Genomic DNA, 26,042 nt, shown 5'->3' with positions numbered 1-26,042 from the left:
GACTTGGCAAGTTTCCCAAGGGTTTGTTTGCTTACCCTTTTGTCCTTGGGTTAGGGTCATACCCTGTCAACCCAAATTAACCAACACCTTAGGTTTCTTAAGTTAAGACAGTGAATCTTGGGGCAACCACGTCGCTCTAACTTGATTGATCCTTTGCTTACTAGGCAAATACATAACTTCCCTTAACTTGGCAAATCAGCCCAAGAAGGGTGATGTAGCAGGATGTCTACTCATCCTCTTGCAAGTTAGACTTGTGCTAGAACCTGCGAACCTTATTCCAAGGAGTGGCAAATCTATCTTGTGGTTAAACCACAAAGCCATGCGACGTTGCAACTTGTTGCACAAGTGTCGCATCTAACTCATGGGATCATTTCACCCATAAAATGGTGTTTCTTGGTCATGAAATTTGTTTAGTCAAGATGTAGGGTTTGGGGTGTCTTCTTACCCAACCCAACGCTAACCTTGCTAGGCCAATAACGTTTGGGCCTAGGGTTTCTAAACTCAATCGGATGTCATTTGATCCTTAGGATAAAACCCTAGATCGTTTTTTGCATGGGTGTCCAATTAACCCAAACCTTCCGTGAATGTGGGTAGGACCTTTGGGTTTGAGGGTCACGACTTGGCAACCAAGTGCGATGCGATACTAGGTAGAATTTCTAACATGCTAAACCCTAGCTAGCAATTGGGGTGTTTGTTGTACTAACTAGTTATGCTTATACAAATCCCTTGAGGGTTATAACATTACAAGTGATTTAGCTAAATCGGTCTACTTGTCTTGTGACAAGGAACAATCCTTTCCTAGAGATGCTAAACTTGTTCTAAAGGTGTAAATAGTTGCACGACATCACAATACGTGTAAACATGCAATTCATTACCTCTATGTACTATAAGGTTTGCAATAACCCTTTTATTTTCTTGCTAAAGTGATGACAAATGATAATTTGGAGAATAACTTGCATGAAATCTATAAGGATTTACATCAAGGAACTATGCCTACAACCTTTCGTTTAATGCAATTGAATTTCATGCTTTGATATGACATGCAACCTTTTCTAAATACAACTTTGAAGAATGGAATTTACGCATGACGAATATGTAACATGCAACCCTTTTCTAGATACAACACTGTTAATAAAGTTCATGCAAGATGAATATTATAAGACTAATGTTGACTTAATCCATTCCACAAGCATCTTCGCATGCAACTTGCAAGTCCATGGTCCCATTTCCATGCTATGCAATTTTTCGGACAACATCTAACAGATGTTAAAGATTTTTCCTCATGCGAATCACAACAAGGAAGTTATTGATTAAATGCAATATACACTTATTCTTTCCACGGCCAATCAAAAATGCACTTAACAATTTCATCTTTTAACCCTAAACAATATGCGTTTAGGCTTGTGACTTTGGAAATGCACAAAAAGGCAACATGCGACTAGCTCATAAGATGAATAAGTAGTTCATATTCATAACTTTCCCATGAAATTTTAAGCATGCCCAATGTGGAATTAAACTTCTAAGAACCTGGTTATGGGGACTTGTAGCGATGTTCATGTGTAAGTTTGGGTTCAAGGCTTCCGCGCATGCGCCTTGCGACTTTGGCTTGGGAGCCATCATTGATGACTTGAACTCTGCGATCTTTTATGCAATCCCCAAACTTCCTCCAAGCTTTGGAAAAATAGCCTCCAAGTCTGCCTACTTTCTCCCTTATGCAGGAATTACCCTTTTCGGATGTGGGTTATAAGCAACCATGGACAAAGCCACGTGCACAAGGCTTATGGGGCCTTATCCTTAGAAGCTTCTAAGAAGCTTCTGCCCTTTCTAGAAAGTGTGGAGGGAGTAATGATTGGAGGGAAAGGAGATCGATGACTGCCAGGGTGGACGATGATGAGGACAATCGTGGCGGCAACAGCGCGGCTGCAACGGGCAGCAGCAGCGGCGTGTGGTGGCGGACTGGTCTGTGGCGGCGATCTCCACGGCTGCAAGCAGCGGTCCCTCCCCTTTCTCTCCCTTCGTTCCTCAGCATAGCATGGTAGCCTCCTCTGATCGTGCCTCCCCCCCAAGGCTAAGGGGGAGGTTATATAGTGTAAGGGAGGGGGGGAGACTCCACACACGTGGAGCCCTCATGCCTTCTCTCTTCTCCCCATGCACTCCACCTCTACGCATTCTTCTCCCACTCTTTCTCCCCCTACCATGCATCGGCTTAGGAGAGGGATAATTATAAAAAAATTTGCACTAAAGTTATCCATTATCCAATTTTCCCTTTTTCCCAAGAGGGGTGTTCTCACGCGGCTTTGCGGTCTTCAAGCTCGGCCTTAGTTTGCACAATGCGGAGCCGGAATTTAACATGGTGCATGGAGGGAACACTTAGCCACCATCATTAATTAATGGACGCGGGAGATGACTTTGCACAGCCTTTGCGCGGGCGTGCGGTGATCAAAGATCTTTAATATTTTGAGTGGAAATATTACAAAAACATTGGGATAGCATAGATTCTAGCAAGCATAAGGGATAGCAACATGAGTAATTGGGAATCTTAATGCCTTATAATAGCATATGATTGGGATACATCCATTAGATTTGGAAGTATGAAAAATGGCTATGCAAACAAATGTGCCCATTTGAGTTGTTTTGTTTATGAATAAAGTTGTAATATTTCCGCACAAAATATTAATAATTTTAGACGCCGCACACACCGCGCAGTGAGCAATTTAAAGTGACCTCCCCGTGACCTTGGCTAAGTACTTACTTCGCGTGCATCATCAAAATCTAGCCCGCATTGCGCACAAGAGTCCGTGGTGGCTAAAAGCCCGCAAGCCCACGGGGGAACACCCTTCACGAGAAAGGCAAAAGGATCATGTATAATTTAGTGCAAATTTTTTTACTATTAACCCCTCCCCTTTAGCCGTTGTATGGCGGGGGGAGAGGGAGTGTGAGAGGAGTGGTGTGGAGTGGGAGAGCACGGGGGGGAGGAGGGAGCATGCAATTAGCCATGTGTATGGCTATCCCTCCCCCTTCCATCTATAAGACCACCCCCCTCCCCAAGCTTGAGGGAGGGGAGAGAAGAGAGAGAGGTGTGTTGCCGTGCTATCCGACATCGCCGCCCTGGTGCCGTGAAGAGCTGCCACACTGCCACACTACGCCACCCCCTGTCATCATCATCACCATCGCCATCATCATCATAATCATCATCTTCATCTCCTTCGTCATCCGCTCCATCATCCTCTCCATTATTACCTTCTCTCTCCACGTAATCTTCTGCCACCACAGAAGCTTGGAAGCTTCCAAATTAAAGCCCCCTTAAGCCTTATTCACCCGTGCTCTTGGGTTTTCCAAAAACCACAACTATAAGGCCCATTCATGCGCAGAAGAAGAGAACCCTGAGCAGAAAGAGCTTCATAATGCGAGAGGAAGTTGTTGAGCCAAGATTTGATTCGTCAATGGCTCCGAAGCTAAAGACGCGAGGTGCACACGTGGGAGCTCTCACTCCGAGTTCATGTGTGGACAACACCTCGAACCCTAATGCCCAGGTTCTTAAAATTGATTCTGCATGAAAAGAATGCACTAGGCATGTCCAATTCTCATAAGCAAGTTTAATTACACTTGGAAATTTTAATTGATCGCCCGATTTTCAAGATTTAGTTGCATGATGTGCATTTGAAATTGCTTGCACTTCTAAGTTGCAATCCTAAATGCATATTGCATGAGTTAAAAGGTGGATTTGTCTAAATGCATCCTTGATTGCCTCGCGAAAAAGAACAGCGTATAATGCATTTAGGTAATAATTTCCTAGCTATCTTTCGCGTATAAAATCATCGTAGACGCCCATTGAATGATGTCCAAGGGTCGTAATGCATGGAAAATTGCATGCGAAGATGGTTGCATTTTAAGTCAGGTTAAGTGCTAAAGGAGGGATTAATTAAATGTTGGACTCATGGTATTCACTCGTGCATGGAGTTCTTTTATCGAAGTTTGTATTTAGAAAAGGGTGCATTTCATATTAAAGATTGAATTCAATGCATTAGACGAAGGGTTTATAGGCATAGTTCTTGATGTATATCAACGTAGGGTTTATACGAGTTAGCCCTAAATTTTCAATCTTTATAGTTTAGGCAAGGAAAAGAAATGGTCATTGTAAATCTCATAGTTGCATAGAAGGAAAAAGTCTATGAATCGCATATTTGCATGGAATGTTGTATTTTGAAATTATTTACATCTTTTTAGGAAAAAGTATTTGCATCTCTAAGAAGAGATCACCTCTTGTCGCAAGATAATTAGATCGAAAAGGTATATCATTTGTAATGGTGTAACTCAAATGATGATCACCTCAATGCGCTAGGAAAAGCTAAGCCGCTATAAAATTCTGCCTAGTATCGCACTCGGAACCGACTTAATATTTCCGACCTCAAAGGTCCTACCCACATTCATGGAATGTTAGGATTAGCTAAACGCCCATGCAAGAACGATCTATAAGGATCAATTGCCCAAATACTAGACTTCCGTTTGAATTTAGAAACCCTAGGGCCAAACGTTGTCGGCCTAATAGGGTTAGGGTTGGGTTGGGTCAAGAAGACTCCCAAACCCTACATCTTGACCAAAGTATTCTTGACCCAGGAATACCGTCTGATGGGTGAAATAATCCCGCAAGTTAGGTGTGACACTTGTCTCGTGCAACAAGTTACAACATCGCATGATTTTGTGTTAAATCACAAAATAGTATTACCACTCCTTAGAACAAGGTTGGTGAGATCTACGTACAAGTCTAATTTGCAAGAGGATGTGTAGACATCGTGCTACATCACCCTTCTTTGAGGCTGATTTGCCAAGTTAGGGTAATTATGAATTGCCTAGCAAGCAATTGACCAATTAAGTTAGGGCGACGAGGTTGCCCTGGATTTATTGTCCTTAATTTAAGGAAACATAAGGTGGGTTAACAGGGTATAAACCCTAACCCAAGGATAAAAGGGGTAAACAAGAAACTTAGCTTACAAAACCCTTGGGGATCTTGCCAAGTCACAATTGATCCCGGATCGAATGCTGGATGCATTCGGAGAGAAGGATTCACACCTTAGTAGTTGGCCAAACAAACGACCATTGGATTGATTGTGTTTGTATAGTTAGGAGCACTGTTTGTTCTTCTTTGCTCAAGGAATCTAATGCTGGAAAATAACTAATGCTTCAAGTTGAAAGCCTGGAGGGAGAGGCAGCATTAGTTACCCCCGACTGTCTGCCTAACCCTATCCAAGGGGGTTGTTAGCTACGCCGGGTACATGGACCGAACCCGCCGCGAGAGGTCTCTCCATGGGTGCTACTTGGAGCAGGAGGATGCTTAGGTGCGAGGGGGGCTCTGGTCATAAATCTCTTGCCTTCGGGTCTTGCACAAGAGGCCCACGTGACTCGAGATTAGATCTCGAGGCCCGCATAATAGTCTACGGGTGAAAACTTGAAATAGCAATCTCTGAGGATTGCCAGAATTGCCTTCGGGCGGATTATGGAATTGCCTTTGGGCGGATTATGGAATAGCCTTTGGGCTGGATTATATGATATATTCCAAATACTAATCAATAAAGATCAAATGTTGAAAAGGAACTTGTTTGACATTGTTTTTTTCTATGTCAGTGCCTAAGTTACGTGAAGGAACCAGTGACTAAGTGGCTAATTAAGGAAGCTGTTTTTGCGTGTCAAACTAAATGTGGCAGGTAATTAGATAACTAAAGCAACCGTGAGGAAAGTGTAATGGATGCGACCATGGGTCCGTCCTATGGAAGGGTGGTCCTGGTTGGCCGGGAACTTTTCTCAACGGAATTGAGAGCAAGGTAACAATGACCTAGAATCTAGAAAGCTAGAGTCCCGATTTATACTGTTTTAGGGGAACGAAATGGGACTATGCCTTATGGGCAGAGAGGTTGAGCTTCGCATCCCTCTCGTTTCCCATTCTCCTTGAACCAAGTGCAGTATAAATACGCTTCGACTCTGATGTTTCTGCGTAAAGTAGTTCGTCTGGGGCTCGACGCTAGTTACCTCTGAGGAACTTGACCACATTAGGGAAATCCTGATTTAGGTCAATCCTAAGTGAGAATGACCGGAATGCTTCCGCTTCGTGGTAGACTCAGGAAGACCTAGATCGCAAACCTCGTGACATTCCGTGGGAGTGCCGGGCGACGCTTTCTGGACTCTCTTCTCGATGGGCTACTAAGACGTGTCCTACTAGTGGACAGGTGGACACGTTACAATTGAAGGAATAGATGGAGACAATGTTGATAGAAATTTGGCCACACTAGATGAAGCTTTTACTTTAGGAATTGTGAATATTCATGATAAGAATTTCAATAATGTAGGCTATCAAACTTCCAAGATTACTAGGACTAGCAATAGAACTACGATTGGCTTCCATAAACAAGAGCATATAGGAGAGTTGGATCAGTTTCACATTAATACTCATCTCCCCCACCCCATAATTCAACCTTCTACTTGGTTTGACTATGGAAGGTTTACAAGTTCATTGAGTGTCTTAAAGCATTTCCAATAGTTCTTTGTGGAGATTGGAATGGCAACAAACATGGTCATGCATTTCCTTGAAGTTTTATTTTTGAGCCTTATGGAGTACCTTTAGCATTACTACTTGTTGATTGAGTTGATCTTCATATGACTCATCCTTGTACTTTGTAATTTTCAGTTTTGAGAACAATACTCGTCCACGTAGGGATGGATAGGATGTATAAAATGTTAGAGATCTAAATGTGAGGGACCTTTTGATAATTTGAAATATTTACAAAATTTGGAGTTTCTTGGACCTTCTTGGTCCTATCACCTACATGGAGGTGAGTTTCTATGGCATCATCTCGGGGTGTGTACGAAGAATAATTTATTGTACCTCTTTTCTTTTCATAGTTTGATACAATCATGGCTATGGTTTGATCAATTTATGAAGTTTTAGAAATTATTTTCATTTTAGTTTCTTGGTTAAGAATAGGTTAAGGCAGACTTTGAGGAGATGCCACTTATTTTATACTTCACCACAATAGTTCATTTGTGGAAGAAAGGAAATTTCTCATAAACAAGAAATACAAAATATATGCCAAGAAAACATAGTATAACCATGGCCAAGGTGGACATAGCTAATCATTAGATTATCACATGGGAGAAATACAACAAGAAAAATTGATGGTAGTAAGATACCCACTCTTGCTACTGTGGTGGAGAAAGGTATACAATCTTTTGATAGAGTGGGAGTTCCAAACCAAGGAATCCTTAAGAGGATATTTGATTAATGGAAAAAAGATGTACGCATGTTATATTCTCATCCTTTTATACTCCACCCTAACCCTATGTTAAACCTATGCTTTATAAGGCACTTATTTGCTCTATTATAAACCATCCTCTCCTAATGAAGCTCTGTCCTCAAAGCTTGCAAAAGTTGAGAGAATCTATGATGAATAGTTCAAGGATAGCTTATTAGCATGTCAACCCACATGTCAACCCATGATGAAGTTCAAGTGCATGCTGAAATAAAAGTCTTCATATCGAAGAAGATCCCTTCAATGACTAAAAACGAGTAAGAGAGTCCAATGAAGTACTCTAGACTATAAAAAACATGGCTACCATAAAAAATTGCCCATAACTTATGATAGAGAGGTTTGATGAACATCAACAAAGTATTTCTATAAAGAAGATACCATAAGGAACCCATCCATTATCTAGAATGCAATATTTATTTCCACGAAGACAATTTAAATCATGATAGAAAACTCACATAGCAAGTTCCCCATTGTTGTGTAATTGTATAAAGTAGACCACTTTGAAGGGTTGTTGTCCTTTTTGGAGGGAGAAGTGAATACACTTTAGAATAAATATGAATTTTTCATTATAAGCATGAGAAAATGTCTGTCATTGGAAGAAATTGCCCACAAGTTTAAAGGGGTAACCATGAAAGAAATCATCATCTCCATAATACCCATGTATAGCATCCATGAAAACATGCATTCCATTACTAGTGCTTAAATTAAATGGAAAGTTGTCCATTTGGCATTCTGCATTGTTGGGTTGGCTTCCATATGGGACAAATTGGCTTATGAGAGTCTTGTTCATCTAGGTCTTCAATGATTATTAGACTAATGTTTGAATTCCAAGATTATTAACTTTCCTTATGATCTTGAGACCACTTTTCTTTGCATTTAAAACACAAACCCTTAGCATGCATCTCTCTAAGATTGCCATTGGATAAAAGTTTGTTGTTAGTACTATTTGTGATGGACTTTGTGTCATTTTCAACCTTGGTAGGGCTACCTTTTGCTTTAGTTGTTGGTCTATAATTATCTCCTTGTTTTGAAGCAAAAACTATGGGATAAGGAGGTATTTTGTTATGACTAATTTTGCCAATACTTAATTCCCTATTTTCTTGACCAAAACCTTGTCTTGAATGTCCAAAATTTTATCCTAAACTTGTAGATTGATTGGATGAAATATTTTCCACAATTTTGGGCTGAAAAGAAGACATATCTCTTCAATATTTTTGGACGTACCATTCAGCACAAGTGGAATGGAATCATAATAGTAATGCGCTATATGGAACCAACCTCTGATGAAATGTAAATATCCATAAATTTATTTATTCAATTTTTCTAGATCTAAAATACCTTCCACATACATGGATAAATTGAGAAACATGTTGCAGTAGTCTCTAACAGACATTTCTCTTTACTTGAGATAGTGTCACCTCCTTTGCAACTTCTCTTTTTCCATGTGAGAGATGGAAACATCAAGCATTGCCCTCTTGAAGTCCTTCGAGGTGACAAACTCTTCCTCAATATTTCTCATGTTTCTCCACCAAGTGTGGGCATAGCCTTCAAGGTGAAGTCTGCATAGTCTTTACCTCATCACTATAGGGGTAGAGTGTAAAATCATTTCCAATTGTTTATCCACTACTCCCATTTCTTAGGTGAAGAATTGTGTCCTTTAAAATTTGGAATGCTGATTTTTTCCGTGTACTCTTAGTCATTGTAAGATGCTAGTGGATTTTTGTTAAGATGTCCATAAGATTGTTGCCTTTATGAATCTATATTGAATGAATTTTGTTTGTAAGAGGCTTGCCCAATTTGCTTGGTGTCAAAAGCATGAGAAGAGGACTGACCAATTCCATGATTAGAGGGTAGATTGGTGCTCTCCAGGTGATTCATCATGGAAAGATCTTCTTTAATCATGCCTTTCCACTCTCTTGGCAATTTAGTAGGCTAAGGGTAGAAAGATTGGTAGAATGGATCACACCCATCATATTCACCTTCAGCTCTAGTGTCCTCTCCTTGCCTAGAATCCTTTCTTTAGTGATGGTGGCTAAATTATAGCCTTTCCTTGTTCTTTGGATGACAAGTGTGCTTAATTTTAAATGGTTCTTCCTTCTTAAAATTAGTTGCAATAATTTGTGGAGTTGGAAATGAGTCATGTGGGGGTTGAATACCATCATTATTAGGCTAAGGTATTTATTACTCAAACTCTTAATGAAAACAATCAACTCATCAAACCTATTGTCCATCTTTGCCATGGATTTATTAAGTAGATAGATGTCCCTAATAACTCCCATATTCAACTCCTTGTATAATTTTTGGTAGTCATTTGACTCTTGTGATGCACATACTTCATTCTCATGTCGGTGGTTTTGTGCATTAAGCACATTTATACCTTCCTCCTCTTGATGTTGAATTAAGGTTGCATTTGAACTATTTGGCTATGAATGATATGCTCTCACATCCTCATTTATAGTCTCCATGATTTGATCATTTCTTTTGTTTTTAGCCATGTTTATTGATTTCTATCTACATTGACTAATAGTCAACAAATTGTCAATATTTCTTGATGATGCCGATGTCCGATTCAAGAGATTTTTGGCTATAAAGCTTAGTGATAAGTCATTTATTCATTTAAAATCTCTATTTTATGTTAGAATCAATGTTATCTATTCTAGAACTAACTTTTCTAATTTGTTTAGATCTATCTTAAACCTTGTTTTAGCCTCGTTTTCACCCATAAACTCTCCTATAACTTGTATAGAACCTATAATGGCATGTAGTACATATGGGAGAAATCTTTAACACGTATAAAACTTACTCTTAGCCTTGAAATGTGCTATGGTTATACTACTACTACTACTACTTAGTGATAAGTCCTTTATTCATCTAAAATCTCTATTTTATGTTAGAATCAATGTTATCTATTCTAGAACTAACTTTTCTAATTTGTTTAGACCTATCTTAAACCTTGTTTTAGCCTCGTTTTCACCCATAAACTCTCCTATAACTTGTATAGAACCTATAATGGCATGTACTACTACTACTACTACTACTACTACTACTACTGCTACTGCTACTGCTGCTGCTGCTGCTGCTGCTGCTGCTGCTGCTGCTACTACTACTGCTGCTACTACTGCTACTACTGCTCTCCTATAATTTGTATAGAACCTATAATGGCATGTAATACTACTACTACTACTACTGCTACTACTGCTGCTACTGCTGCTACTGCTGCTGCTACTGCTGCTCCTACTGCTCCTACTGCTCCTACTGCTACTACTGCTACTACTGCTACTACTGCTGCTGCTGCTGCTGCTGCTGCTACTGCTACTGCTACTACTACTACTCCTACTCCTCCTCCTCCTCCTCCTCCTCCTCCTCCTCCTCCTCCTCCTCCTCCTCCTCCTCCTCCTCCTCCTCCTCCTCCTCTCTTCTTCTATTATTATTTCCTTCTTATTCGCCTCCTCCTCTCTTCTCTTATTCTCGTCTTCCTTTTTTCTCCTTCTCTTCTCCTCTTTCTCTTCCTCTTCCACTACTTCCCCCCATCTCTCTCTCTCTCATAGCCATGTGTGCACTAGGAAAAGAAAACATCAAGTCTAGTCTATTGGCCTCTATATCAAGGCTTATGTAGCCTTTCTTAGCACCATTAACCTTCGTTTTTCTCTCATTCATTTTGTGATCTTTGTGAATGACTCTTGAGTATGTTTGAGATGTGTCAACTACTATTGAGGACCAAAGTAGAGATGAAAGCTATAATGGTGATGTGACATGTGGGTGGTGAGGGAAAAGGTGGATGACAATGATGACAAAGCATTCAATACAATTGAAAGTATAGAATGACTTGTTCATGATGTCAAGCCGTGACAAGTACATGGATCGAACCCACCGCGAGAGGCCTCTCTGTGGGTGCTGCTTGGAGCGGGAGGACACTTGGGTGCCAAGGGAGGCTTTGGCCGTAAATTCCTTGCCTCTAGATCCCACACAATAGACCAACGTTACTCGAGATGGGATCTCCAGGCCTGTGTACTAGTCTATGGGCGAAACTTGGAGCAGCAATCCTATTGATTGCTAGGATAGCCTTCGGGTAAGATACTTGATATATTCCAAGACTACGATAAATAAAGATCAGATATTTGAAAAAAGAACTTGCTTGACATTATTTTTTTATGTCAGTGCCTAAGTTGTATGAAGGAACGTGTGTTTAAATTGATTAATTAAGGAAGATGCTTTTGCATATCAAACATAATGTGGTAGATAATTAGATAACTAAGCAACCCGAGGAAAGTGCGGTGGATGTGACTTGGGTCCGTCCTACGGAAGGGTGGTCCCAGTTAGCTGGGAACTTTTCTCAAAAGATGTGATAACGATACTGTGAAGACCTAGAGTCAGTAGAGTTAGAATCCCGATTTATGTTATTTTAGGGGAGCGGAATGGGACTATGCCTAATGGGAAGAAAGGTTGAGCTTTGCATCCCTCTTGTTTCCCATTCTCCATGAACCAAGTGCAGCATAAATCCACTTCGACCTTGTTGTTCCTACGCAAAGTGGTTCATAGGGAGCTCGGCACTAGCCACTTCCTAGAGACTTGGCTGATAGGAAAGAAACCCTGACTTCAGGTCAGTCCTAAGTGGGAATGGCCAAATACTTCCCCTTCGGGGCAGACTCGGGAAGACCTGATCACAAACCAGATGGGCTGCTAAGACGTGTCCCACAAGTGGACAAGCAGACACATTACACCTTGTATGGAACTCCAAATACACTTCATCCATGTGTATTTTTGATTATTACAATAGTCATAAGCTAAATTTTAATGGCTAGACTCCAAGTCAAGGTTCTTGGATTATCTAGATAATGTCTACTACTACTTGGAAGCAATCTCAAAGCATTACATCTCTTAGAGCTCCTTGCTATACCAAAACTTCACACCAAACACTAGCTTCTTCTTTGCTACTCAGATGGCAAATCAGATGGTTCCCTTGGGTTTGAAAGGGAGGTAAAACCCTAGGACACCTTATCAAAATACTCTCAAATTTCTCATTCTCCTCTCCTCCCATTCAGGGTGTGTTGTTTGCTGCTTGAAAATCGCGATTGCACATCATACAAATTTATAGCTTCACTACAAGATATAGGCCTTATATTGACATTCAAAGCGATGAACATGCTCACTAAAAAAATTTCCCTCATCATCGCTAAAGTCGATATTAGCGATGCCATAGAACCGTCACTACTTGTGTTGCTATCTATGTTGAATAGCGAAGCTTTGTGATGCAAACTACGATGCCAATAGCGACGCGTGTGAAAGGTGAGAAGGATCGAAGCTTGCACACGAGCTATGGCGGGAGAGCAAGAGCAAGAAAGAGAGAGACAAGAAATGGGAACTCCAACAGTCACAATGTGTGACCGGGCCTTCCTTTATTCAAACTGTCACTAAAAGAATAAAGAATAAAGTGACGTGACGGGCGCCCGCCACCTGCAGTGTGCAGTGGCGGGTACTGTCAGTATAGTAATACACGGGGCGGCACGGCGGAGGCGCCTTTACCCCCAACAACCTCCCACTTAAAGGCGAATCTGCCCTAGTGAGAGAGAAAAGAAAAAGAAAAGACAGTACAAATGTACATAGGTGAGGAAAGGTGACATCTAATCCAACGCCCATCAACCTCCTGAGGAAGGCAAAGCGCTCAGTAGTGAGGCTCTTCGTGAGCAAATCTGCAGGATTCTCGTCAGTGGAGATCTTGACAAGGTCAACAGACCTGTCCTCCACGACACCACGTATGAAGTGATACCTCACCTCAATGTGTTTCGTCTTCGCATGGAAGACCGGATTCTTAGCCAACTGAATGGCACTCATAGAATCCGAATGCAGTGTAGGTGTAGCATCAATCCCAAGGTCAGCAACTAGACGGCCTAACCATATGGCCTCCTTGCAAGCCTCAGTGGCTGCAACATACTCGGCCTCAGTGGTAGACAAAGCCGTACACTTCTGAACCCTGGACATCCAAGAGATAGCCCCTCCAGCATAAGTGAATACATAGCCAGAAGTGGACTTCCTACTATCTGCATGTCCTGCATAATCGGAGTCAGTGTACCCCACGACCCTTGTATCCTGGCTGCCATAGCAAATACACATATCTGCTGTGCCCTTCAGGTACCTCATGATACCCTTCACGGCATCCCAATGTCTGCTGCCAGGTGTAGCCATATAGCGTGCCACAACACCAACTGCATGTGCAATATCTGGACGAGTGGCTATCATGGCATACATCAAACTGCCCACGGCTGATGCATAAGGGATCTTGGCCATCTCGGCCCTCTGCTCATCTGTCTGCGGACAATCGGCCTGTGATACCTTCACATAAGAAGGTAATGGACAGCCAATAGGCTTTACGTCCTGCATGCGGAAGCGCTCAAGGACTTTATGAATGTACTCCCGCTGTGAGAGATACAAAAGTCCCTGATGCCTATCGCGCTTAATGCGCATCCCAAGTATATGTGAGGCCTGTCCCAAATCCTTCATCTCAAAGCTCTTCTTTAGCTGAGATTTAAGAGCATCTAGCTCATCATGAGCTTTCCCTACTATCAGCATATCATCAACATAGAGTACCAAGATAAGCAAACTGCCATCACGGGCTTTCTTCGTGTAAAGACACGGATCCATAGCACTCCTACTGTAGCCCTGTGACTGCATAAAGGCATCAAACTTATGATACCATTCCCTAGGTGCCTGCTTCAAGCCATACAAGCTCTTCTTCAACTTGCACACTAGGTGCTCCCTGCCAGGTTCTGCAAAGCCCTTAGGCTGATCCATATAGATCTCATCATGCAAGTCCCCATGTAGAAAAGCCGTCTTGACATCCATCTGATATAGATCTAAGTCAAGCTGTGCAACCAAAGCCAAGACTAAGCGCAGGGTGGGCATCTTAACCACAGGAGAGAAGACCTCATCAAAGTCCACACCATGTTCCTGCTTAAAACCCTTTGCTACCAATCTAGCCTTGTATGCCGGCTTGGGGTGTCCAGGGGTACTTTTCAGCTTGTACACCCACTTGCATGGCAAAGCCTTCTTGCCCTTAGGCAAGGCAACCAAATCCCAAGTCTCATTCTTATGCAGGGAGTCTATCTCAGACTGCATAGCCCTCTCCCAGGAGTGACTGTCACCCCTGCGCATAGCCTCATCATAAGTGAAAGGCTCTCCTGCATCTGTAACCAAAACATAATGCATAGAGGGCTGAAATCTGTCAGGTGGACGTCTATCTCTAGCAGACCGTCTCACCGCAGGCTCTGCTACCTGTCTAACTACCTGTCCAACATCCTGGCCCTGTGGAGGAACTGCTGTAGGCTGTACTACTGGCTGTGCTGGAGCTTTAGGCTCCTCCTGAAAGATCACTCTGCGGATCTCAACCACCTTCTCAGGCTGCCTGTGCATCTTGTCTTCATGGAAGACGACATCATGGCTGCGTACTATTTTCCGCGCCTGCGGATCCCATAGGCGATAGCCCATCTCTCCTGACTCACCATAGCCAAGGAATATGCATTTAATGCTCTTTGGATCCAATTTACTCCTCTTGTCCTTGGGCACATGGCAGAATGCCTCACATCCAAAGACACGGAGATGCGCATAAGAGGGTGGCTTACCAGCCCAAACTTCCTCTGCAACCTGGAAATCCAATCCACTGGAAGGCGATCGGTTTATGACATGCACTAACGTACTAACTGCCTCAGCCCAAAAACTCGGGGGTAGGCCTGCATGGCTAAGCATAGAGTGCACACGCTCCTGAATAGTCCTGTTCATGCGCTCAGCCAAACCATTCTGGGGTGGGGTGTAAGGGGCGGTCAACTGACGCTTAATACCCCTGTCATCACAAAACTGCTCAAAAGCATGCGAGACATATTCCCCCCCATTATCTGTCCTAAGGCATTTCAGCCTATACCCAGTCTGGTTCTCAACAAGAGCAAGCCATCTCTGAAAAACTGCCAAGACATCGGACTTTTGCTTTATGGGATAAGCCCACACTTTCCTAGAAAAATCATCAATGAAGGTAACGAAGTACTTCGCGCCACCCATAGACATGCAAGGCATAGGCCCACAAACATCGGAATGCACCAATGCCAAGGGCTCACTCATGCGTGGCCTACCCGATTTCTTATGCGTAGACCTATTCTGCTTACCATAAAGACAATGATCACACGAGTCAAAACATGCATAATCCAAAGGCGGAAGATACTGCAAACCAGATAACATTTTCATTCCTTTCAAAGACATATGCCCCAAACGGGCATGCCAAAGTGATACATGTGGGATAGAGCCCACTGCCAAAACATGGTCTACAGAAGACCCAGATACAATAAGAGGATAGAGGCTGCCAGCCTTGGCGCCTCTAGCAAGCACAAGTCTGCCTTTGGTAATCTTCCAGGTAGAATCCCCAAAACAGACATGAAATCCTGCATCATCCAACTGTCCTGCAGACATAAGACTACGCGTAAGCGCAAGTACATGACGTACATCCCTGAGCAAAAAGGAACTGCCAGTGGAAAACTGCAACTGAATATCTCCACAGCCCACAATATCAAGAGACCTGTCATCTCCAAGTTTGACTGATCCAGATACAGTACGGTAAGAGTGAAACCACTCACGGTAAGGCGTCACATGGAAGGACGCACCTGAATCCAATAACCAGCACTGTGCATACATACTAGGTGTCTCAGTCAAGTGTGAAGCATCAGAAGAACTAGCTGCAAGTATAAACTCATCACCACCATCGGACTCTTCAGTCTGCGTGACATTAATTTCCTCAATCTTGACGTTGGACTTCGCAGGTACTATGCTGCGATCAGAGGACTTCTCCTGCACTTTATCTTTCCCCTTATCCTTGCGCTTCTCATTGCGCAACTCATGACACTGTGGTCTAATATGGCCCTTTTTCCCACAATGATGACAAGTGACATTTGCATTGCGTCCACGCGACTTGCCACCACGAGATTTAGACCGACCCTTCTGCGAGTCACGGCCTCGGTCATTACCACGGTCATACCTGTCATTCCTGCCTCTAACTGTCAAAGCATGACTACCACGAGAGGCATCCAAGTTTTTGCGATTCACCTCTTCCTGAAGAAGAGCACTCTCAACATCTGCCAATTTTAGAGTAGCACTAGAGGCACAAAGAGCAGTGCGGAATACATCCCATGACTCATTCAGAGTTCCAAGCAAGAAAAGAGGAGTTACTTCCTCTCCAAAGGTGATATCCTGCGAAGTCAGGTTCTTCAGTATAGCATGGAACTGGCTCAAGTGAGCAGACATAGTCGCATTATCCTTCATGCGCAGATCCATAAGCTGCTTCAACCAGTACATCTGACTCGCTGGACTTTTCTTATCATAAAGATTCTTGATCTTATTCCATAGATCCCATGCACTATGTGCTTCCTCAAATACATTATAATGTACCTATTCAGTGAGAGACAATACAATCGTGGACTTGCATAGCTCATCAAGTTCAAGCCAGTCGTCAATGTCCATAGTTTCAGGCTGCTCCCCACTCAACCGAAGTGGCTTAATCTGAGATTTCTGCACCAAAACCTGCCATATTTGACTCTTTCAGTAAGAGTAGTTGGTACCATCCAGCTTTGTAATGTTAAAGATGGCACTATCATGCGAAGATGACGCCATTATGCAGGCTGGAAATGCCCAAATAGTCCAAAACTGCTTGCTGTTTTACTGCAGAAACTGCCCAAAAATGACCAAAACGGGGTCCAAAGGGTGAGCAAAGTGTGCCAAAAGTTGCTGCCCACTTAGTACTAGGTGCGGTACACCAAATCAGGATATTTCAGCATGAAAAGTACACCTCAGTCCACCAATAACTGCTTGCTGTAATAAATTGCAGGTATGCAGTCTAGAGAGCAAACTGTCCCAAAATAGGATCCAATGTCAAGCAAACAATGCTAGGTCCAAAGCCGGCATGAAACGGACATAAGCAAGGCCAATGACAGTGAAAAGAACATGAGCTCAACACCAAGCATGTCAAAATAACATCTGCCAGTGAAAGGCACACCCCCAGACACTCTAGGCAAAGTGTTCCTGTAACTGCCAAAACCTGACACAAATAGGTATCTGCTCAAAGAGAAAGATCCAAATATGAGACTCAGCTCATAAGCATCCTGTGAACCAAGAGTACATCAATGCATATCCATAAAGATCGGAGTATGATCCCAAAGTCTCAATGTGTATGTAGCTGCTCAAGACATAAACTGCTTCAAATACATGTAAGTGCTCCAATAGCATGCAACTGTCAAAGGTCAAGAAAGCATGTAAAATGCTCCCACTGGCACAAAAGGCGTACAAAGCGAGCTCAGAAGCTCAAACAACCCAAGAGAAAGCACCAGTGATAAGTGACCCTGTCAATGCATCAAGCGCATCCGAGAGAGCATGACATACATGAAGCACCGGTCGTATTAACCATGAAGCAATACATAAGCCCAAATAAGCTCTCGGTCAACTCAATGACATCCAAATAGCAACCAAGATCAGTGATCAAGTAAGCCGGGAATGCTCAAATACATCCAAATCCAAGCTCCAAATGTCGGTATGGCATACACGAACCAAATAGCATATGTCACGAACCAAAGCATGTAATGCAAAAGCCTAACTGTCAAGCAGAGACATGAGGCATAGGCGGTCCACAAGCATGCCGAGTCGGTCCAAATGCCAGTGAAGACGGAGCTAATGCGAAGCTCAAAAGCATCCCATAATCTCATACATATGCTCCAAGTCGTCCCCAAATGTCAGAGATATCATGCCAAAGCTCAAAGCATACATCCGGTATCGGTAGGTAAGTGCCAAAGCATGTAAAGTACCTTCAGCCCACTGTTATTCCAGCATGTATTTACTGTTCTAAACAGTAGATTTCAGCCCCAAATTCAAGCCAAAATCATGGTCAAACCAAATGCATACATCCCCAATACATCCGGGTAGGAAGTAGACCGCATACGGGCATCAAACAAGGTAACCAGAGTAGAGTATAAGCATTAAATGCCAATGCCAAGTGTGGCTGCCCTGTTTCCAGCACTGTATAACAGTAAATAAAAGTCCCAAATCAGCCAATATTTCAAGCCAAAATCATGGCATAATCATGTGCATACATTCCCAAGGCACTAGGCATCATGTAGACTGCATACGGGCATCAAATAGCACAACCGGAATGGAGTATAAGCAACAAATGCTAATGCCAATGGTGCTGCCCTGTTTTCAGCCTGTTATGACAGTTTATGACAGTCCCAAATCTGAAGAAATCAGCCCCGAAAGATCAAGACCAATACCCAAAGCTTGAATGACATCAAACATGAAGTCTATAGCCCTCTTGATCAAGGTAGAGAGCAAGAAGAAATGGCCAAGTGTGGAGCTGAAGTAGATGAGTGCTCACAGCCTGGAAAAAATGATGCAATCTGCCCTGTTGGTGCTGAACTTGCTGTTGCTCCACATGGGCTGAAAAGGGGGTAATGGGGGGCTCAATGATGGCCCAAGGTAGGCACATACCAAGCCATGAAGGCCCAATGCAAAGGGGAGGGAAGATATGAGCTATGGAGCTCAAGAAGAGTGGCTGCCCTTTGTTCCTGCCCTGTTTCAATCTGAGAATACACTCAAATGCCTGCAAATGCTGAAGCAATACCTCAAGGGCAAGGCCCTGATGAAGCTCAAGAAGGCCAGGATGGAGCTCGGGAAGCCGGGGAGAGTCGGGAGCTCAAGAGGTCGGCTATGGCTGCCGGGATGGAGACCCAATGCGTGAAGCGAGTCGATGCGAAGGTCGGGAAGCACCGAGTCGAGCTCGAGCAAGAGAATGCCAAGCTCTGATACCAGTTGAAAGGTGAGAAGGATCGAAGCTTGCACGCGAGCTATGGCGGGAGAGCAAGAGCAAGAAAGAGAGAGACAAGAAATGGGAACTCCAACAGTCACAATGTGTGACCGGGCCTTCCTTTATTCAAACTGTCACTAAAAGAATAAAGAATAAAGTGACGTGACGGGCGCCCGCCACCTGCAGTGTGCAGTGGCGGGTACTGTCAGTGTAGTAATACACGGGGCGGCACGGCGGAGGCGCCTTTACCCCCAACAGCGTGCAGTAAATTTGTGACGCTAATAGCAATGGTTACAGAGAAAAAAAATAATGTGCTATATTTGGGACATACAAAAGAGTTACAGTAAAGTGTACAATGGTTGTCAAAATGAAGGCAAAGTGTACTTGAATGCACAAGACTAATACATAAAATAAATACAAGATCACTTGATGAAAGTGCTCATGAAATCATGGCAAGATACAAAGGATGATAATAACATAGCGCATAGAAAATGCCTACATAAATCACATGACAAAAAAAGATGAGGATGTGCGCTCCACGGATCTAAGCACGATCTATAGATCCTCGTCATCCGAAAGCTCGTCCTACCGCAAAGGAGCATCAAATGGACTCTGCAAAAAAAAGAAACAACTATACATCAATCCACCACACAATAATGCATTTTAATTAAAATTAGTAACTACTGACAAGAAAGATGAGTGACTTATTGGGCCGTCACATGCATACAATCTATAAATCAATGTAGTGAGACTGTGTCTCTCTGCATATCGAGTCTCTAGGCCGATGGGATCGCGGTTTGTAATGAAGTGCTACAAAGTAAACAAAATACAACTGTTAGAAATACAATTTTTTGTACAAAAGATATTGCAAAAAAAAGGCGCAAAGAGAAAAAGAAAAACTTACAAAGTTCTTCAAATAAGTCTTGTGGCCGCCACTTCCAAGATGATGGACCACTCATGCCTTCAATTGTGCCCTCGCTGCCTTGTGCTGATATCTCAAACATCATGGAGAACCTATAGCCTCCTCTGTGAGTCAGTGCCAATCATTTGCATCTAGCCACTCCGGCTTTGAGGCCCCACTCTTAAGTTCCTTGCGTACATCCGATCATCTATGTGATATGTACGCATGCATACACTCCATCATCCAGCTTGTGGAAAACCTATATACTATGGTGGGTACTGAAAACTCCTCATGCAAGGATGCTACTATGTAGTTCTTATTCCCTCTGGTATGTTCTTCCAATGATCCAAGACGTGCCAAAAAACTTGTTGGCACAACTCTCTCATACGAGCCATCACCCTCCTCCCCTTATCATTCATGATGACTGCTCCTGCCCTACCATCTAGATGTCAAGATTGTGGGAGAGAAGGAAGGAGTCTCACTTGTAGCTTTCTTGCTTGCACAATGGGGGAATACACACAAGGATGAAGGCTGAAAACAGTTTTCCTCTCCTTAGTTGTGTAAGCCAAAAGAACTCAAATACAAAGAAATAGAAGAACCCTATATATGGGTCTCAAACCAAACTCAAATAACTAAGGTGGCATACTAACTGAGCCACGAACTAGAGTAGATAAGGATAGATGTCATCTAGCTATTATTCATGGGCGGTGCACCAACCGCATCTACAACTGACAAGTCGGTGACATAAATGCACAACGGTCACCCTAGCATATCACGAGTGGAGCTCGATATCTCAACACTCCCCCCCGAGCTCAATCCCAATTCCTGCACACCAAGCAGGTCTCTGAACTTGCGCAGCTTCTCTGCGCCTAATACCTTCGTGAATATGTCAGCTACCTGATCCTCTGTGCTGACATAAACTAGATCAATAAGACCTAGTAAAACCCTCTCCCGCACATAGTGATAATGCACCTCAATGTGCTTTGTTCTAGCATGATAGACTGGGTTATTTGCCAAGTGTATACTGCTCATGTTGTCACAATAAATGACAACTGGCCCATCTGTAGGCTGATGCATATCATAAAGTAGCTTATGCAACCAAGCTACCTCACATGCAGCCATTGCTGCACCCCTGTACTCAGCCTCTGTGCTCGACAAGGCAACTGTAGGTTGTTTCTTGCTGCTCCAAGTAACTGCAGCACTCCCAAAAGAAAACACATATCCACTGGTAGATCGTCTATCAAAAATACTACCAGCCCAATCAGCATCAGTGTATCCATGCAACTGTATCTGAACCCCAGTCTCATAGAATAGTCCATACTGCAATGTGGACTTCACATACCTGAGTATGCGTCTAGCCGCATCCAAATGCGATTTCCTTGGAGCCTGCATAAACTGACTTACCAATCCAACAGCATAGCTCAAATCTGGCCTGGTAATAGTCATATAAATCAAACTTCCTACTATGCATCTGTACATAGTATGGTCTTCCAGAAGCTCACCTGCATCTGCACTCAGCTTCACATTCTGCTCCAAAGGAACTGAAATAGGCTTACAGCCTGTCATCCCATATTTGGACAGCATGTCCAATCCATACTGCCTCTGCAAGAGCTGTATCCCACTTGGTGATCTAATCACCTCAATGCCCAAGAAATAACGCAGCTCTCCCAAATCCTTCATCTCAAACTTTTGCTTCAATAGCATTTTCACATGAAGGATATATTCATCACTGTCACCTGTCATAATCAAATCATCAACATAAATGACAAGCAACATAATACCTTTCTCTGTTTTTCTCACATAAAGTGAGAAATCTGCCTTGGAAATCTGAAAGCCAATAGTGACAAGATATTGTCCTATCTTGTCAGACCATGCTCTAGGTACTTGCTTCAAGCCATACAAGGCTTTCTTCAACCTGCAAACAAACTCAGGATGAACAGCATGCACATAACCTGGTGGCTGCTCCATATAGACCTCTTCTTGCAAATCATCATGCAAGAAGGCATTCTTTACATCCATCTAATGTAAAGACCATCCCTTTGATGCAGCCATAGCAATGACTGCTCTTACGGTTGCCATCCTTGCAACCGGACTGAATGTTTCTTCATAATCAATGCCATATGTTTGTGCATATCCCCTGACTACTAATCTTGCCTTGTATTTGTTCATAGAACCATCTGCATTGTGCTTCACCTTATAAACCCACTTACAGCCAATTGCATTCTTACCTTTAGGCAAAGGTACCAACTCCCATGTAGTATTTGCCTCCAAGGCATCCATTTCTTCATCCATGGCTTTCTCCCATTTTTCTTTTCCCATGGCTTGCTCAAAAGAAGTGGGTTCTGGTTCCTGTATCACTTTGACCATATATGCATAGTGGATGGCTGTAAATCCATCATATTTCAGCCTATCCACATGATACCTAGCTTTGGTAGACCTACGCAAAGTAGGCTCACTTACAGGTGCTCTCAAAACATCCCTGGTCTTCCTTACTCCAGGTGTAACAATAGAGGGGATACCCAACTCATCATCAATGCTCTGTTCTGAGCCACTGGATTCACCATCCACATAAGAGTGACCTGCATTCACATCAAACATGGGCTGATCTACCTTCTCTTTTCCTTTTCGTGATACCTGCATACCACTATCTGCATTGCTTTGAGAAGATTCTCCTAATCTCAATCTGCCTGTCCATGGCGAAGAATGTGAACCACTGCTAGAGGATGTTCCAGGTCCACTAATATTTTGTGACTGCTGCTGTGAATTTTGTGCAACATTACCATTTTGTGCATCTACATCATCAATCACATTTATTGGTTTATACCAACTACTCATCTCATCAAAAACAACATCTCTGCTCACTGTAAACTTACAAGTAGAAGGGTTATAGCATCTATACCCTTTTTGCTGCAGAGAGTAACCAATAAAGATGCACTTCTCAGCTTTTGGATCCAACTTGGATCTCAGCTCATCTGGCACATGTACATAGGCAATGCAACCAAAAATTTTCAAATGAGAGATATCTGGTTTCCTACCAGTATACCTCTCCTCTGGAGTCATTCCATGTATTGCTGCAGTGGGAGTCATGTTCATTATGTAGACTGCTGTAGCAACTGCTTCAGCCCAATAAAAATCTGGCAGGTCTTTTTCATTGAGCATGGCACGAGATACCTCTCCAATATGCCTGTTTTTTCTTTTTGCAATTCCATTTTGCTGTGGGGTATGACTGCATGAATATTGCTGCTTTATGCCATGCTCCTGCAAGAACCTTGCAAACTCATTTGAGAGGTACTCTCCCCCTCCATCTGACCTTAGGCATTTTATTTGCAAGCCTGTTTCTTTTTCAACCATAGCTTTAAGAGTTTTGAAATGCCCAAAAACTTCACTTTTCTTTTTCATAAAATACACCCAAACTTTTTTGCTATAGTCATCAATAAAAGTGACAAAATAATGACAGCCTCCAAGAGATGCAGCTTTAGTAGTCCACACATCAGAGTGGATTAATTCCAATGGCTTCTTACTCTCTTGAACATGTCTAGGAAATGGTTTCCTTGCCTGTTTTCCAAATTGACAGGCTTCACATACCTTATGCATTTCTGCAACCTTGAATCTACGCAATCCTGCAACAATATTTTGGGCCTGCATTGATTTAAGTCATTGTACATTAACATGACCAATGCGTTTATGCCAGATATCAATATCTGCAACTACACCGGTCCCATGTGCAAACATTGTTGCACTCAATTCAGACATGTCTGCATCCAACGTAAACATTCTGCCCTTCTTCTTTCCTTTTGCTATCCACCTTTATTTTTCATATCCTCAACAAAGCATCCATGAGGATTAAATCTGACCTGCAAGCCCTGCTCAACCATTTGACCAACAGAAACCAGATTCTTGGTGATATTCGGGACATGAAATACATCGGATAGGTATTTCTTTTTTCCATCCTGCATAGACAAGGGAATTTTTCCAATCTACACCATAGGATGTGCAGTATCATCACCAGTCTCCACAAATCCTGGTTTTTCCATTTTCCTTGCATCCTCCATCCATTCTGCATGACCTGTCATGTGGTTTGATGCACCTGAGTCAACATACCATACATCATTTCTTTCTTCTGCACTTGTCACAGAATTGTTCATGTGCTGCACCATTTCTGTCATCACCCTGTCTACTAGAAGATGCATAATTCCCTTATTGCAGTTTTCCATTCATGATGTCATTCTGCTTTTTATAGTAGTCTTTAGCCATATGACCCATTTTACCACAGTAGTAGCATTCAACATTGCTGTTTGCATTTTGCCCTCTTTGCCATCCACCACGACCTCTTTGGCTCCCCCTGCCTCTAGAGTTACCACGTCTCCTCCATAGGACTGGTTTTCTTGAGTTTGCTGCCTATTCTGATTTCTACCACGGCCTCCAGATCGGCCTCCTCTACCTTTGCCTCTACCTCTTCGAGCATTTGAGTAGAAGACAGCTTCTTTTGAAGTTCCTCCTGAAGAAGATGCACCACCATTTCTCTGCTCCTCAGAAATTAGAAGAGCAATCAACTCCTCAAAATCAGGAAATCTTTCACGGACTGAAATGGATGTTCGAAACTGTGCATAATCCTTTCCTAGACCATTCAAGGTCACAGAAACTAAATCATCATCTTCCACTAGCGACCCAATGGAAGCAAGTGCATCTGCAATCTTCTTCACCTTCATGTGGTAGTCATTGATGCTCATATTTTCTCTTTGCACATTATGCAACTCTTGCTTAAGCTTTATTTTCCTGGCTTGAGTATTTGTGCTATACATTTTTGACAAAGTATCCCATGCCTCTTTTGGCGTACTTGCATCCTGAATATGCACAATCATAGAGTCTGAAATACTGATAGACAGCCAGTACATAACTTTCCTGGCTCTCTCATGCCATGCTTTAAATGCCTGCATTTGCTGTTGATTGGGAACATCAGGAAGAACTGGTTCTTCTTCATTTCCTGCAACAAATTCCCAATATCCTTTTCCCATAAGGAAATTCGTCATTCTAAACTTCCATGCTTGGAAGTTGTTCTTGTCAAGCTTTTCAGTGACAATCTGTGAGAGAGAATCAGATACCATTACAGAACACTGCAAAAAGTTCTGTCACTGCAAAGAACACAGCTTCAGCCTCACAAGGGCTAATTTGCAAAATTGACGAAAGTGGTATTTGACCACACAGTCACTTCCTAGTGACGATTTTGCATCAACAGGCAACAAGGATGATTTTGTAACTCCCAATGTCTCTGCACACAAGCATACGATGCAATTTCTACAGTAACTTTTCACCGACCTGTAGAACAGTGGTCGCACAGCATAAAACTGGGCCTTTTCCTAAGTGCGTGCAGAAAACTTCCGCCTCCAAAACAGGCCCCGAAATGGCCTCAAATAAAAAAAACAGGGCCCTCGCCCGCAGCATATACTGCCCTCTTGCTTCACCGCGAAGGGTGTCTCAACCTGAGACAATGCACTCTTGCAATTTCCGGCTGTGCTACCTGCAGAGATCTGCTCCCAAAACAGAAAATGAAAGCAACATTGCTCCTCTTACCAGAACACCGTAAGCGTGGCTTGCTTTCTTGAGCTCCTTACCACGAACAAGGCTCTGATACCATGTCAAGATTGTGGGAGAGAAGGAAGGAGTCTCACTTGTAGCTTTCTTGCTTGCACAATGGGGGAATACACACAAGGGTGGAGGCTGAAAACAGTTTTCCTCTCCTTAGTTGTGTAAGCCAAAAGAACTCAAATACAAAGAAATAGAAGAACCCTATATATGGGTCTCAAACCAAACTCAAATAACTAAGGTGGCATACTAATGAGCCACGAACTAGAGTAGATAAGGATAGCTATCATCTAGCTATTATTCATGGGCGGTGTACCAACCGCATCTGCAACTGACAAGTCGGTGACATAAATGCACACTGGTCACCCTGGCATATCATGAGTGGAGCTCGATATCTCAACACTAGAAGGTATCCATACCCCTATGGGTTATG

The 26,042-nt window shown here is 42.8% G+C and overlaps 1 protein-coding gene across 1 annotated transcript in view; it reads left to right on the top strand.

Moving 5' to 3' along the window:
• The first annotated feature begins 1,868 nt into the window (after window positions 1-1,868).
• Window positions 1,869-26,042, top strand: part of LOC148039835 (uncharacterized) — a 107,893-nt gene continuing 83,719 nt past the window's right edge. Inside the window, exon 1 of the mRNA XM_087662358.1 lies at window positions 1,869-1,994. Within this exon, the coding sequence (XP_087518484.1) occupies window positions 1,869-1,994 (126 nt within the window). The remainder of the gene's footprint in view (window positions 1,995-26,042) is intronic.

Source organism: Lygodium microphyllum, chromosome 2 (genome assembly GCF_053477565.2).
Source record: "Lygodium microphyllum isolate KBCC chromosome 2, Lygodium_microphyllum_v1.1.10, whole genome shotgun sequence".
In the NCBI taxonomy this organism is placed as follows: Eukaryota; Viridiplantae; Streptophyta; class Polypodiopsida; order Schizaeales; family Lygodiaceae; genus Lygodium; species Lygodium microphyllum.
The sequence above is the reverse complement of the archived record's forward strand: the minus strand, read 5'-3'. Positions and strand labels throughout refer to the sequence as shown.